Source organism: Equus caballus, chromosome 16 (genome assembly GCF_041296265.1).
Source record: "Equus caballus isolate H_3958 breed thoroughbred chromosome 16, TB-T2T, whole genome shotgun sequence".
In the NCBI taxonomy this organism is placed as follows: Eukaryota; Metazoa; Chordata; class Mammalia; order Perissodactyla; family Equidae; genus Equus; species Equus caballus.
The window spans coordinates 97545668-97562744 of NC_091699.1; the positions used below are offsets into that span (position 1 = coordinate 97545668).

At 38.3% G+C, this 17077-nt stretch overlaps 1 protein-coding gene across 1 annotated transcript in view; it reads right to left on the reverse strand.

Moving 5' to 3' along the window:
* Positions 1–17077, reverse strand: part of DHX36 (DEAH-box helicase 36) — a 50628-nt gene that overhangs the window by 10670 nt on the left and 22881 nt on the right. Inside the window, exons 13-19 of the mRNA XM_023621144.2 lie at positions 15965–16020; positions 14406–14470; positions 13575–13718; positions 11430–11547; positions 10634–10732; positions 833–1006; positions 597–683 (exon numbers count right to left, since the gene is read on the reverse strand). Of these exons, the coding sequence (XP_023476912.1) occupies positions 597–683; positions 833–1006; positions 10634–10732; positions 11430–11547; positions 13575–13718; positions 14406–14470; positions 15965–16020 (743 nt within the window). The remainder of the gene's footprint in view (positions 1–596; positions 684–832; positions 1007–10633; positions 10733–11429; positions 11548–13574; positions 13719–14405; positions 14471–15964; positions 16021–17077) is intronic.

Genomic DNA, 17077 nt, shown 5'->3' on the forward strand with positions numbered 1-17077 from the left:
AAAAAGAATGAGCTCAAAGGGAAAAAACAGGTCAATTTCTCATAATATGTAGTACTAAACTGAGTCTAGAACTACAGTAAAAAAATGCTGTCTCTATAAACCAACTCATATTTAAATTTTGCAAGAATGTTCATCCTCAGATAAGCCTGGCTTTAGGAGCAGAAAACGTCTGTATTCTGAACAACATGCCTGGTTGTGACACTCCATGCAGATGTTAAAGCTGCAGACAGCAGCAGTTTATTAATCAACAAAGAGAGACCTTCTGTCATGAACGCCAGTAAGACAAAAGATATGAGTAACATCAAATAAAACTATAAAATAAATTGTTCACTTGTTCTGTTGTCCTCAAAATACATATAGACTTCTGCTCTTAAAGGGTAAATGTAATAGGTAGACATAAGGAGCAATTACAAAACTGAAAAATGGTGTACATGTTTTTCAAACGTTCACCTAATTTCAAACATTCTCACAGTAATTTACTCCTGATACCTATTATAATGCAGATTTTAAACAGTTAAATACGCTCCTATTCTGTTATCAGCTTTTCACTTGAATAAACTGTCACAATTCACAACTCAGAACAAGTTATTTTTTACCTCAAATGCATTCACAACAGTCAAGTGGTCACTTTTAGTATCCTTTGCCAATTCTTTTCTTCTTGCATCTGCGATCTTTTCTTTTCCCTTAAAAAACAAACAGGAAAGCAGGTTAAACTGCTCTGATGGTATATAATAGAGAATGGCATTCTGATAAAAAGCCAATGAAAAATGTGTCTAAGCAAACAACTACTGTGTCTCTAAAAAGGTCTGGCCTTTGTCTGTCACTTTCTTACCAATGGAATGACAAAGGGATCTTTGAAGCTGAGACTGGCAGCTATGGTGAGCACTGGGTCTAGGCAACAGAACAGAGCTCCAAACAGAATCATTTTTCCAATGTGTGGCTCAACTGGTAACCGTGCTAAATGGACTCCAAGAGGCGTCAATTCTTCTTGTTTATCCAAAGCGTTCTGTAAAATGAGGGTTTACATGTAAAACAGTGTAAAGTATCACATTTAATGCTATTTTAGCTTGCTTAAAAAAAAAAAGACAGGCCACTCCTTTCTTGTGTCCTAATGCCTTAACATTGCTCAGCTTTAGGCTTCTTCATCAAAACATAAGTTTTAAGGTCAGCAAAGGTTAGAAATTTATTTAAATAAAAACAAAACTAATCCACAACTTGCCTTTACTGTAAATATTAGGAGAAAAATGAGAGACATAACAATAGCAAGACTTCAATGAAATTAAAAAAAAAAAAAATCACCCAGTAAAGTACAAGCACTATGGGGAAAATAAAACAAAAACAGGAGGTACTGTTATCTATTTGGAATATACAATGCATAGCCCCTCAATTCCAGTAGCTTAGGAGGCATGCAAAACAACAGCAAGATATTAACAAACATATCTAGAACCGATCAAAATGGGGATGGCTTCAGCTCTGATGACCTAGGTAATTTGGTACAATCTCCCCACTGAGGACAGCTAAAGGAGCTGCTTCAAGACACTGAGGAGTTACAAAACAATTACAAGTCTAAGATTCAGGGAGGGACAGAAGCCCAAGGAGATGAGCCCAGCCTAGGGGCTTCTTTTCCTGGCAGAAGCAAGAAAATCCTCTCTGGAGGAAATTATCATCATCTCAAGCTTCAAATTTTTATCTACAAAGAACCCTGTAAGAGAATGTCTGGTACACAAATAAAATAAGTAGGCATACAAGAAGATTTGAACAAAAAAGTAAAGAAAAATATAACCTCTGGGTCTCATTAAACAAAGACTTCTACTAAATATTTATGGAGGACATAATCTGGATCTTACAAAAGCAACTCAGAGACTAGAACAAGAGAAAACATATCATACTCCCAGCTTGTTTTGGAGCCTAGTAGAATCTTGGTACCTACCTGACACGGACATTTGGAGAGAGGAAAACTAGTGAGTAATCTTACTCATGAGAAACCCAAAATAAAATAATGAAAAGTGAATCCCACCAAGTTAAGTCTGTTTCAGGAATGAAAGGTAGTTTAACATTAGAAAAAAACAATGTAATTCAATAAATTAAACATGAAAAATCATATAATCTCATTACAGGAAGAAAAGGTGTGTGATAAGGTAAATTATCCATGCATGATAAAAATCTCCTAGTAAACTAAATATAGAAACTCCCTTAATTTGATAGTTTCTACAAAAAAATCTCTAACAAACATGCTCAATGAATTGACACCTTTTGCTTTAAGAAGATGAACACCAGAATGCATACCAAACAGCTCAACATTGTACTACAGGTCCTAGATGATTGGAAAGGAATAAATAAAACTGTAATTATTTATAGATGGGTCTATGTATGCAGAAAAACATCTACATATAATTATTAGAATAAGTGGGTTTCACAGCATTGATGAATACAAGGTCAATATTCACAATTTACTTCTGTGTATCAGACTCACAAGAAAATGAAAAATTTAAAAGTTAGAACATAATCCAAAAAAAAAAATCACTCACCAAGAAATAAATCTTCTAAAAAGTTCTATAAAACCCCTATATCTAAAACCCTGAAACACCAAGAGAGATTCAATACGTAAATCAATGGGATGGATTGTGTTCTTGTTTGGTAAGACTCAACATGGTAACTAAGGCACCAGCTCGAGAGAGAAATACAGACCGGTGCAGTAAAAAAGAACCTATGAACAGACACCAATCCAGAGCCACCTGATCTATGACCAAGGCTGCAAAACAAAGAGGAAAGCACAAACTGCTCTGTAAGTGCTCACTCAACTGATCTACATATATGAAAACTTTGACTCCTCTCTCACCTTACACACACACACACACACATCAAATGCAGAAGGATTATACATCTAAGTGTGAAAAACAAAACGACAAAGTCAAAATAATATATTTTCATAACTCCAAGGTAGATAAAGACTTACTAAAGGACAAACACCATTAACAATAAAGAAAAAGACTGACACAGAAATACTTAAACATGTGCATCAAGAAACACGGAATACTGAAGAACGTAATGGCCTCATGTAACAGGCTCAAATTTAAAATAACCAAACGGTCTTCCAGTAATCACAGAGTAAAATATGGTAAAGAAATGAAAAGGAATCAAGTATAGCTAGAAGAAACAATGCAGATGAATCCCACAACGCTAAGTGAGAGAATCCAGAACCCAATTTGCTCTCCAACCTCCCCCACCTTTGTGAGTTCATGTAAAGTTCACAAAAGAGGCCAAATAAACTAAGCTCTTTATAGAGATGTACACTTGCCTGGTAAAACCACCAGGAAAAACAGCAGGAGATCACATCAAAGACGTGAGGGAGGTCACCTCTGGGACTGAGGGACAGAGCAGTGATGGGAGAGGGTAGGAGGTGGGCCTTTAGGATACTGGGAACATTCTCACTTCTTGACATGAGTAATGAGGACATATTTGTGAGAAATCATTAACCTGGACATTTTTGGTTTGCACATTTATCTTGTATGGGTATGCTGCATTTCACAATAAAAACATTTTTAAAAACATGGGTTTCAGACCTTACCTTGTTGGCAAGGATTTGATGGCCTTTCCACAATTTTGTTGCTTGCAAATTGCTAAGTAAAGACTGAATCTTAGGAGAGCAGTGTCAAGATAGCGGCGTAGGTGGACTCTGAACTCACTTCCTACAACGGACACAACCAATTTACAACTACTCTTGGAAAAACGCCCCCTGAGAGAGAACTGAAAACTGGATATAAAGAGCCCCCACAACGAGGGGCAGTGCTGACTCAGGTGGCAGAGGCCAGCCTGGCCGGGAGCAATCCTAAGGTACATAGCCCTCCCTGGAGGAGCAGGGGATCTGAGCAGGGAGCTTTGCCACAATAAGCAGTTTCAGGACTCGGTACAACTAAGACAAGTGTCATAATATCTGGCTCTGCTGGGTATTAACAACAATGGAGAATGCCCCCAGAAAAACTACTGGACATAAAGGAAAGAAAAGTCTGCTCTTAAAGGGCCCAGGCACAAATTCACCCATTTCAGAAGAAAACCTAAAATCACCAGAAAGGTGGACAGTCCTTTGGTGAAAAGAGACTCACTTAATAGGCTCTGGGTGAAACTTGGTGAGAGATGAGACCTCCCAGGGTAATGAGACATTGGTGGCAGCCATTACTGTGACCTAGTACAGGCGTGCTGGGACAGATGCTGGCAGACACCATGGGAGCTCTTCTCCTGGCCTGTTACTGCAGGGGTCTGCCCCACCCACTAGAACCCAGATTTGATCCAGCTCAGCCAGGGCAGGCGGCCCACCCTAGGGACTGGCCCCACCCAACAGCAGGTCCTTGGGCAACTTGTGGGACCACATAGGTGGAGTATGTGGGGCCTCTGCAGCAAAGTGAGTGGGTCCACCTCGGCAGGGCAGGGCATGTGCAAGGGCCAGAGCAGGCACAAGGGGTAGGCCTGTGTTGGTGGAGTGTGTGGGGCCTCTGCAGCAGAGTGAGTGGGTCTGCTTCAGTGTGTCGGGGCATGGGCACAGAGCAGGAAGGTGATGACAGGCTGCGTGGGCCTGCAGGCAGTGAGGCTTGTCAGATGCAGCAGACTTGTGCTTCTCAAATGGCCACATAAGGGACTGGCCCTACCTTCAAATGCCTGAAATAATTGTGTGCTGCCACGCCTAGGGCCAGCCCCACCCAGCTGCCCTCCTAGGCCTCCAACAATGGTGAACCCGAGCCTAGCAACCAGCCATGCTGGTGGCCTACTCATTTAACAGAAAAACTGCAGCAGGAATGTGCTGTTTAGACCTCGCAGCCAACCACGCTGAGGCTCCCCATGCCCAATAAAGTGACTGAAAGGACTGGAGACCACACAGGGGACACTCCTGGAACATTTGGAACTGGTGACGAGAGGGAAGCACACGGCTGGGCCTCATAAGGCATCTCTTACATAAGGCCACCTCTCCAAGATCAGCAGATATATCTGACCTACCTAATACATAGATATAAGCACAGAGAAAGAGGCAAAATAAGGAGACAAAGGAACACATTTCAAGTAAGGGAACAGGACAATTCTCAGAAAAACAACTAAACTAAGCGAGAAAATAATCTACCTGACAAAGACTACAAACTAACAGTCATAAGGACACTCAATGATCTTGGGAGAAGAGATGAATACAGTGAGAACTTCAACAAAGAACTGCAAAATGTGAAAAAGAACCAATCAGAACTGAAGGATACAATAGTGGAAATGAAAAATTCACTAGAGGGACTCAACGGCAGAGTAGATGATACAGAAGAATGGATCAGGAAATTGGATGAAAGACGACAGGAAATCACCCAAGCTCAACAGATAAAAGAAAAAAGAATTAAAAAGAGTGAGAACAGTCTAAGGGAGCACTGGGACAACATGAAGCACACTAATATTTGTATTATAGGTGCCCCAGAGGGACGAGAGACAAACGGGGAGAGAATCTATCTGAGGAAATAATACCTGAAAATGTCCCTCACCTAAGGAAGGAAAGAGACATCCAGGTACAGGAAGCGCACACAGAGCACGAAACAAGAAGAACCCACAGGCCCACACCAGAACACGTCACGATTAAAATGTCAAGAATTACAGATAAAGAGAGAATCCTAAAAGCTGAAAGAGAAAAAGGAAACCCCATAAGGCTATCAGCTGACTTCTCAGCTGAAATCTTACAGGCTATAAGGGAGTGGCACGATATATTCAAAGTGCTGAAAAACCTACAGCCACGAATACACTATCCAGCAAGGTTATCATTCAGAATGGAAGCAGAGATAAAGAGTTTCCCATACAAGAAAAAACTAAAGGAGTTTATCACCAAGAAACCAGCCCTACCAGAAACGCTAAAGGGACTTATTTAAGTGGAAAAGAAAAGACCACAAACAGGAATGAGAAAATTATCAAAAAAACAAAACAAAACCCAATAAAATCACTGGTAAAGGCATATATACAGTAAAGGTTGCACATCAACCACCGATAAAGCCACTATGAAGGTCAAAAGAAAAAGCACTAAAACGATCTGCTTCCATGATAAGAGGGTAACGGTTACACATGCACTAAAAGGAGGTTAGACATGGTATCAAAAACATCAAATGTAGGAGGGAGTCTGAGTAGAGCTTTTAGCAAGAGGTCTAACTTAAGAGACCATCGACTTAATATAGAAGGCTGTATGCCTAGGTTCTTATATATGAACCTTATGGTAATCACAAACCAGAAACCTGTAATAAATACATACAAAATTAAGAGAAAGGAACCAAACCATAATACTAAAGAAAGCCATCAAATCACAAGGGAAGAGAGAAAGAGAGAAAGAAAGGAAACTATTAACACTCAGGAAAAAAATAACAAAATGGCAGTAAGTACATGTTTATCATCAGCTACTTTAAATGTCACTGGACTAAATGCTCCAATCAAAAGGCACAGGGTGGCCAATTGGATAAAAAAACAGAACCCATATATATGCTGCATACAACAGACACACTTCAGACCTAAAGACACTCACAAACTGAAAGTGAAGGGATGGATAAAGATACTCCATGCATATAGCAAAGAAAAGAAAGCTGGGGGAGCCATATCTGTATCAGACAAAGGAGACTGTAACAAGGGCACTACATAATGATAAAGGGAACAACTCAACAAGAGGATGTAACTCTTGTAAATATCTATGCACCCAACCTAGGAGCACCTAAATATGTAAAGCAATTATTAGCAGACATAAAAGGAGAAACAGACAGCAACACAGTAACAGTAGGGGACTTTAACACTCCACTTACACCAATGGGTAGATCATCCAAACAGAAGATAAATAAGGAAACATTGGCCTTAAATGACAAATTAGAAGAGATGGACTTAGTAGATATATACAGAAGATTCCATCCAAAAACTGCAGAATACACACTCTTTTCAAATGCTCACGGAACACTCTCCAGGATTCATCACACATTAGGCCACAAAGCAAGTCTGAATAAGTTTAAGATGGCTGAAATAATAACAACCATCGTTTCTGACCATAACGGTATGAAACTAGAAACCAACTACAGGAAGAAAATCAGAAAAGCAGCAACTCTGTGGAGATTAAACAAAATGCTACTGAACTACAACTGGGTCAATGAAGAGATGAAAGAAGAAATCAAAAAATACCTGGAGACAAATGAAAATGACAATACAACATGCCAAAAGTTATGGCACACAGCAAAAGCAGTTGTAAGAGAGAAGTTCATAGCAATACAGGCCTACCTCAACAAACAAGAAAAAATCTAAAATAAACAATCTAAGTGCATGTAAAGGAACTGGAAGAAGAAGAAACAAAGCCCCAACTCATTAGAAGAAAGGAAATAATAAAAATCAGAGTGGAAATAAATAGACAATGAAAAAAATCAATGAAACAAAGAGCTCATCCTTTGAAAAGATAAACAAAACTGACAAACCTTTAGCTAGGCTCAGCAAGAAAAAGAAGAGAGAAGGCTCAAATAAATAAAATCAGAAATGAAAGAGGAGAAATTACAAACCAACAGCTCAGAAATACAAGAGATTATAAGAGAATACAATGAAAAGCTATTTCCCAACAAATTGGGTAATCTAGAAGAAATGGATAAATATTTAGAATCATACAACCTTCCAAAACTGAATCAAGAAGAAATAGAGAAATCTGATAGACCAATTACCAGTAAAGAGATTGAAAGAGTAATCAAACACCTCTCAAAAATATAAGTTCAGGACCTGATGGCTTCCCTGGTGAATCCTACCAAATATTCAAAGAAGACTTAATACCTTTTTTTCTCAAACTCTTCCAAAAAACCAAAGAGGAGAAGCTTCCAAACTCATTCTATGAGGGGAACGTTACGCTCATACCAAAACCAGAGAAGGACAACACAAAAAAAGAAAATTACAGTACCACTCATGAACACTGATACAAAAATCCTCAACAAAATACTAGCAAATCAAATACAATAACACATTAAAAAGACCATACACCATGATCAAGTGGGATTTATTACAGGCACAGGCATGCAGGGATGGTTCAACATCCACAAGTCAATCAACATGATATATCACATTAACAAAACCAAGAATAAAAATCACATGATCATCTCAATAAATGAAGAGAAAGCATTTGACAAGCTACAGCATCCATTTATGATAAAAACTCTAAATAAAATGGGTATAGAAGGAAAGCACCTCAACATAATAAAGGCCATATATGACAAACCCACAGCAAACATCACACTCTATGGAGAAAAACTGAGAGTTATCCCTCTAAGAACAGGAACCAGACAAGGATGCCCACTCTCACCACCCTTTTTAACCCGGTGTTGGAAGTCCTAGCCAGAGCAATCAGTCAAGAAAAAGAAATAGGGGCCAGCCTGGTGGCACAGTGGTTAAGTGCGCACGTTCTGCTTTGGCGGCCCGGGGTTTGCCAGTTCAGATCCCGGGTGCGGACACAGCACTGCTTGGCAAAGCCATGCTGTGGCAGGCGTCCCACATATACAGCAGACGAAGATGGGCACAGATGTTACCTCAGGGCCAGTCTTCCTCAGCAAAAAGAGGAGGATTGGCACCAGATGTTAGTTTAGGGCTTATCTTCCTCCAAAAAAAAAAAACAAGAAAGAAAAAGAAGTAAAAGTGATCTGAATTGGAAAGGAAGAAGTGAAACTGTCACTATTTGCAGATGACATGATTTTAAATATAGAAAACCCTAAAGAACCCACCAAAAAACTTTTAGAAATAATAAATGAATACGGTCAACCTGCAGGATACAAAATCAACATACAAAAATCAAGTTGCGTTTCTATACTCTAACAATGAAGTAGCAGAAAGAGAAAACTAAGAATACAATCCCATTTACAATTGCAACAAAAAGAATAAAATACCTAGGAATAAACTTAACCAAAGAGGTGAAAGATCTGTACACTGAAAACTATAAACCACTGTTGAAAGAAAGTGAAGATACAAAGAAATGGAAAGATATTCCATGCTCTTTGATGGGAAGAATTAACATAGTTAAAATGTCCATACTTCCTAAAGCAATCTCCAGATTCAACGCAATCCCCATCAAAGTTCCAACAACATTCTTCACACAAATAGAACAAAGAATCCTAAAATTTATATGGAACAAAGAAAGACCCCCAAATAGTCAAAGGAATCCTGAGAAAAAAGAACAAAGTTGGAGATATGACACTTCCTGATTTCAAAATATACTACAAAGTTATAGTAACTAAAATGGCATGGTACTGGCACAAAAACAGACACACAGATCAATGGAACAGAATCAAGAACCCAGAAATAAACCCACACATATACGGACAGCGAATTTTTGACAAGGGAGCCAAGAACATACAATGGAGTAAGGAAAGTCTCTTTAGTAAATGGTTTTGGGAAAAGTGCAGATCTCAACAGAGACGGTTAGGTCAGTTACCACACTTTTCATTTCAACGATTTACTACTCACATTAAAGCTACTGCAATGTTCTGATATGGGCCAAAATCTCAAAATTATCTGCATGGATGGCTCACATAAAACTGAAATACATAACACCCATCTTCCACTTCCTCTAACCCAGCACCAATCAACAAAACTCACAGTGATCGCAGAAATGTTTTGTTTCTGTGCTATGCAGCATGGTAGCCACTAGCCACATGTGCCTATTGAGCATCTGAAATGTGCGAGTGTGACTGAGACACTGAATTTGTAGTTTAATTCAAACTTTAAATTTAACCTACCTCAAGTGGTAGTGGCCAGTGTGATGGACAGCACAGCTCTAACCTTTGTCTCCACTCTGGGCAATGACACAGCCTGTCCTGTGCCTATTCTCAACGTGGTCTTGTGCAGGGACGGCCACCAACTAGGTGATCACTCAACTAAGACACTGAAACTAGTTTCTCAGCGCATGACTCCATAAAGAGGAATTAAGCTAAAAAGCTCTAAGAACAAAATGGCAGGTAGCAGGATATGATACTTTGAAGAAAAGACGCCTGTCAGTATTCCTTCAGAAATACAAGAGTTGCCTATTTATAAGATGTCCATACTGTCATTAAGTTACTTGGATTCGATGAAAGCTCTAGAAACAATACAGCAATCACAAAGTGGAGAATCAATCAACCAAATTCATTTCAAAAGTACAAATGAAGGGTGCCAGCCCTGTGGCCTAGCGGTTAAGTTCAGTGCACTCCGCTGTGGCAGCCTGGGTTCTGTTCCTGGGCGCAGACCTACACCACTCATTGGAGGCCATGCTGTGGTAGTGACCCACATACAAAATAAAGCAAGACTGGCAAAGATGTTAGCTCAGGGTGAATCTTCCCCAGAAAATAACACAAAAGAACAGATGAAGATGAAGATCAGTAATTAAAAGATTTCAAAATGTAATTTTAAATCAGGCCTATGATGAAAAGTACTGTGTGGAAACAGCATAGAATGATAAGAATATCACAAGGGTATCCTTTCATAACTTTCTAATTCATATACTAAGCTGAACAGCCAAACAGTGAATCAAATTTAGCACCGCATATTCATTGGTCTACCTTGCAGCAATGAGAGTAAATTTTATAATTAGCTGGCTTACATGCTCTAACACTCTAAATTTAAGTTAGAATAAAAAAAAAGTCACAGTTACCAGTTCCATCAGGTGTTTTATGGAGAGTGACACGGCTTCATCAGATGGCGGGTCCATTAACCTACTCAGAAAACAGGCAATTCCACCTAGTCTTAAGATCTGGGGAGAACAAACATAATTAAACATGTACCACATACTGACATGACTGTTTAGTCCTGCCTGTGTCACTCACTCCAACAAAGCATTAAACATACACATGATTTTAACGTTAGTTATTTTACCAGAGTAAGTTAAAATCACATTTGTGATTTTATAAAAACATGTTTAAAGGCCAACAGATTACTGTCTACCATCCACCAACTCTATTAATGAGAAAAGTAGTGGTTAAAATCTCAACAAACAAGTTGATTATCAATTACCTTCAAAATAAAAAGGCTAATCATATCAAAATACATAAGGTGCTGAAAAAATGGTAGGTAGCTTATAATGAGGGGTGACAGCTTAAGATGTGGTAATAGAAGCTATCATTTAGTGAACACTTACCAGGTGCCAGGCTCTGTTCTAAGAATTTTGTATGAGGTTAATTTAAATAACTTGCCCAATATAACAGAAGCAGCTTGTCAGGGAAGGAACTGTGGGATTCAAACAGGCAGTCTGGCTCCAGAGCAGTGAATGATTAAAAACTATTTAATAAATGCTTGAAGGAAGTTTAAAAACAGTTTACTAACACATGCAAAAAACAAATGCATGGTAAAAATTCTTTCCTGCAGATTAATACACTACTTACTTCTATAAAAGATGTTGAAAATTAGAACCTCACCCCCATTTAGTTTCTTAACTCCCCCACCTAATTTACCTTTATTTGTAAACACAGCTCTTCCAAAGGGGTTCTCAAAATTTCCGGCAGTTGATAGTCATCCAGAAGGCTTGCTCTAAGACCATTGTACAGATGATAGCAGTGACCAGGTTGAACTCTTAAAAAAAGGTTGGGGGGAGGAGCACTGTCAGTGACATTTACTTGCTTAATTTTTATTAATCATGTATTCCTTTCCTCATCTGTTTTGAATAACCTTAAATCCACTATCTCTGTCCTAGTTTTAAGAATTACAAGATTCCCCCTCCAATAATTTGGTTCCCTATTTCCATCTTATAGAGTCCAGATTGCTGTGCTCAATAACAGTAGTCTACTTAAGTTAATTTCTATATGCCTTGTGAGCATCTTCTGTAACAAATTTTGGCATTATGTTAACCTGTTTATATTATTTTAAAAGATTTTAAGTATGTGCTATTTAGTGAGCTCTCAGAAGGATGCTGGAGAACTTTTTCCTATTGTTTCTATCCAGTGACAAGAAAGATACTATTCTTTGGACAATGTTAAGGACAGATGTGAAGAGGTAAGGGTATTCATGTATTTTCAAGCAAGATAAATATTTCTATGAGCTCTTGCTGCTACAGGAAGGGATGGCGTTTTCCTAGAGGAATGAAAATAAATTCTAAAGATCTTGGCTATTTCGGTCATGAGAGTACAAAGATCCATCATCTATTATATAACATGCCTACAGAAACTAAGAGGAAGAGTGCCTCCACTGAGGAGCACATGATAGAGTCTGCTCTGGCTTTCAAAATAATTATCAATCTAATCAGGCTTTGCTAAAGGAATTTATGTCTATGGAGCCTTCAAGGGACTATCTTTCACTTAAATTAAAACACTGCTAATTCCATAGTTAACCTCCACCAAGACAGTGAGAATGAAGAATTAGATAAAATGTAACACTTCAATTACTTTACTTCCATAATTGTTTTCACACATTAAACCTAAGGCCTCATGTGTTTACTATTCATATATAAAAGTGGGCCCAAACCTGTTCGCTACGGCAAACACTTTCTGAATCAGTATCCAGCGGTGACAGGTCTGTATGGGCAAACCCCAGGGCTGCTGGGCCCTCAATCAAGTTCTCCGTGCTAACTAATGAGAAGAGGACAATTCTTGGACTAAGCCATGACTGACTCAACAGCACCAAGTGCATAATTTCATAAACTACCTGGAAGTTAAATCATACTGGGATAACCTGCAAAGACGACACCAAGTAAGTCAGAGCTTTACAGACACAGGAGTTAAAACAAAGGTTGGTAAAATGGTCTGCAGTTTTCTTTCAACTCTTCCCTCTTTACTTAAATATCTGAAGATTAATAGGAACCTTTTTGTTCTACCTGTTTGAGGCAAAAAAAAAAACCACCTCTCTTCCACAACTCCAGACATGATTTTAGTACTCATATGAGTAAGCGTATAAAAATACTGTGAAGTACGTATGAAAATGAACAGTATGTGCAATTATTTGTGTTAAAGGCCAATCATTTTTCCTACCATTAAGACAGAGATATTCTAATTTCTTATGCTACCACCACATCAGTGAGGAACAGGTGCCTTCCTTGTGTTTTCATTGGTAACTAATAGTGAAAAACCAGTACAGCTATAACGTACAACGAGCTCAGGCCGCCTGGATTGAAATCCTGGCTCCGCTGCTCACCAAGCTGTGTGACTCTGGACAGATTCTTTCTTTCAATCTTAATTTCCTGACCTGTAAAATGGAGATGACAACCTACCTCATCACACTGTGGTGAGGATTAGGCAAGTTAATGTATATCAAGTGCTTAGGAGAGGACCTCACATGCAAATAGTACCAATAGTTACCTTAGTAATAAATGTTTTAAAAATAAGAATGGAAACAAAATTATAACTAATAAGAATAAAGAACAGTAATCTTAATTAACCAGACTGAGGAATCAGAAGGTAGAAATCATAAAATAGAAAACTTGGCAGACACTTTTCCAAAGAAACTACGATTAAGACAACTTTCCCACTTAAAAATGTGCTGCAGTAAGGTTTAAAAAATACAAATGGTAACTCTCCTAACAAATAATATTTTTAAATGCCAGCAACACATTCTGCTACAAAAACTTTTGTTGTGTTCTAAAGACTGCAGACAAAGGCCCGCCTCACCTTCCAGCCCGACCTCTCCTCTGCTTGGCGTTGGCCTTGCTAACCCACTCAGCGGACATCGTGCTGATGTTGTTCTGTGTGTCAAAGTGTGTCTCCTTTATTTTTCCTCCATCTATCACAAAAACTACATCATCTATGGTAATGCTGTTTGGAAAATAGATAAACAAAATATTAAAAACACATCAAAAAGCAGATATAGGGATTTTAGAGCATCTTTTATTGCCTCACACTGAGTTTACGTTTAGGATGCTCCCCACTCTTCCCGCATTTGCCAACGTCACAGGGATCAAGCGCCTGCAGAGGCAGTACACTGCCCATTCTGCAGACCATGTGCTCAACTCTTATTTGCCCACAGCCAGACTTCAGAGCTTGCCTCATGGCTTTTGTCCCTAGCTTTGTGGGCCCCCCCAGTGCCATGGTTTAATATCAGCTTCCACAGAGCAATCTGTTTCAGTGACTGTATACCTGTACCTCCAAGAAAATACAATAAATTTTAAAGGCTGCATATAACTAATTACCAAACTACCAAACAATTCTATTCCCAATCAGAAAAAGGCAAAAAGGGCAAAATTGACCTCAGCTCCCATGCTTCTTTAGGAAAACAGGAAAAAGAAAAAGCACTTAAAAAGTTGTTCCTGAAGAGGGCTACAACATTAGTACAGGTGGGAAAAAAAACAAACCTATGCTGACTCCCACAACTAAATTAAACTTGCTTCATTTTAAAGAAATTACAAACTATCTTGTAGAGATAGAAGATTAAGGTATATTAAACATTTATGGAGATCAAAACCAATGTAATCATTAGTAGTTGATATTTAAAACAATTTTTACCTAGTCTCTGCAATGTTGGTAGCAATTACTATTTTCCGAACACCAGGAGGGGTTCTTTTAAATACCTGTAAGAACAAATACATCAAAACCCCAAAAGTACACTAATTTCTGATACACCATTCTTGCAATTAGAGAAATTACTTCAAATACCGTTCATTTTTAGCATTCTGTGTTCACTGACTGACACACACATCTAATATTTATAGATATATTTACAAGGTATACGTCATTTTCAATGCTACAAAATTCCCTTTTGGTAAACCAAACCAAATGTCCCACAGACGTCAGAACCTTATTACAAACAAGATTTCAAATGGAAAACAACTTAATAGAATGTTTTAAACAAACACTAGAAGAGTATAAATATCTTATTGTGTAGACAAAGTTTTAATGGAGATGGAGAGAAGTTTAGTTTAAGAATAAGAGTTATGAATTACCCAAAACTATATGGGTAACAACACCAACCAAACAGGCAGATGCCTTACTCCTCAGAATGGATGTCAACTGGCTGCACCACCATATACTGGCTTCTGAGATCAGACTGGATTAAAAGAAAAATTCTCTTCAAATGCTGAATCCTACAAACAATGCCACTTTGACAAAGCCAACCAAGTATAAGGAAGACATGTAGCCAAGTACCAGTTGGCTGTAGAGCAAAAAAAAAAAAAATACAGAAACCCATCCTCTCGTTGATAAAAATGGTAATCGCTGGAGAAGACGTTTCCCAGTCTAGTCACGTATGCTCCAGCAAACTAATGAACAGCTGATGGTTAGGATGTTAGAGATGGAAGCACCTCCACACTGGACGCCCCTCTGTCCAGTCTCTGCAGTCAACAGCTCTCTCTTTCCTCTTCTCCTCCCCTCAGGTGTGCACTGTGTATCTAACCCAGCTGGCTGTGCCTTACAGGACTAAAGTACCTGGAGAAAGGATACTAAAAGGGTCTCAAAAAATGTCTTAATACTTCCTTATAAAAAGAGTGGGAAAATGAGAAGGGAAGAGATGCAGATTTTCTCGTCCAACTCATTCCACCTGGGTCTGCAAACACTGCATGCAGTCCGGAAAATGATCCTGCCTTTTGAGAAGGCAGCGCTCATTCTAGCCAGAGAAATCCCCGAATCTGAGAGAGCCAAAACATTCAAAACCATACACATTACTGATAAAACAGGAAATCTCATACCTGCAAATACACTAATTCTGTTAAATCAAAATCTCAAACATCAAGCTGTAGTATGTTACAGAAAATTAACTTCTACATTGATTTATTTTTATTGGTCCTCACATACCTTTTCCTTTTATTTAGGAAATTGAAGTTATTGGTAAAACCAATCTTTAAACTTTTTCCTAATTTTGACAAAATTAATTTGATGTGTGGATTACCCTCTTATTCAAGTTTTTGTCCAAACATCACCTGAAGACTCATTTGCAAAGGTTCTAAAAGAAGTATTTTTTATTTGCATTGCTATTTGAAAATACACCTTAAAAAATAAAACACACAACAAGCAGTCCTTACAGCCAGCCTCAGTTTGAAAGACAGCGGTGAAGCAATTTGACCACATACCTGTGTCTGGTTAACTGTAGGCATCAGTGAATGTAAAGGTATAATAAGAAACTTGTCTGGAAATTAGAAAGAAAATTAAACTGTAAGATAAACAGTTGTGTAGCAAAGTTCCATCAGACATATATGGAACCATAAATTCAGATACTAAGCCACATAATTCTTAATTTATACTCCCAAATATAATCAGACCAATTTTATTCTTTTTATATTCTCATTTCTGAGTGCTCCAACACATTCTTGTCAACATTTTATTGTTAATTTATTTCATATTGATAAGTACATTCCCCAAATCCTTAAAGAATGCTTAAAAGTTGGAACAATCTTTTCAAATTATACTAGAAAACATCATTAACTCCATTCCCACTACATAACTGAAGACCAGAATTCTGCTTAATATGTTTGTAGACGAAAGTGATCCTCACTATTTTAATCATAAAGAGAATACCTGAATTTTTAAAGCAAATTACTTATTAAATTTCCACGTCCTAAGAAAATAATGAAATAGTGCTAGTTAAATGTGTAACATTCCAAAAGTGACCTACATTTTTTAACAGAATTTTGTTAGAAACTTAAGAAATTATACTCATTCGTTTTAAGTTGCAAAGTGAAACAGCTCAAGCCCATTCACGATCATCAGCCAGCAGAGAGCAGCCTGAGTGCAGCAGACTGAGGGCAAGGAGGGAGTGTCAGGAAGCAAGTGAGCTTTCACCTTAGCCGTGGTTACAAAACACGCAAACCGACTTAAACCTCTAGCCAAGTGTCGAAATGACTCGATATGTGTATTTCCCCAGAAAACAGCTGTTGTTATTCAAAGGAGATGATGCTCGCCATAGACTCTCTATCCCTTCTGAACTTACGAAGAAGTAAAAAGCTGTCAAGCAATTAGCACCGCTCAAAAGGAATGCTGATTACTCGTCCCTGTGAGGTGGTCTCAAGTACATCAACTCAATTAATATTCCAGCCAAAGACACTTAAACAGAATCAAGCCTTCACATCTAACTTCCAGCTAAGAGGAAATACAGGAGAGGGTCAAAAGAAATGATACCATGAAGATTCACACAAATCCAGAAAGTTGGAGCTTGTCTTTTCCTCAAGCCATCACCATGCGGAGAG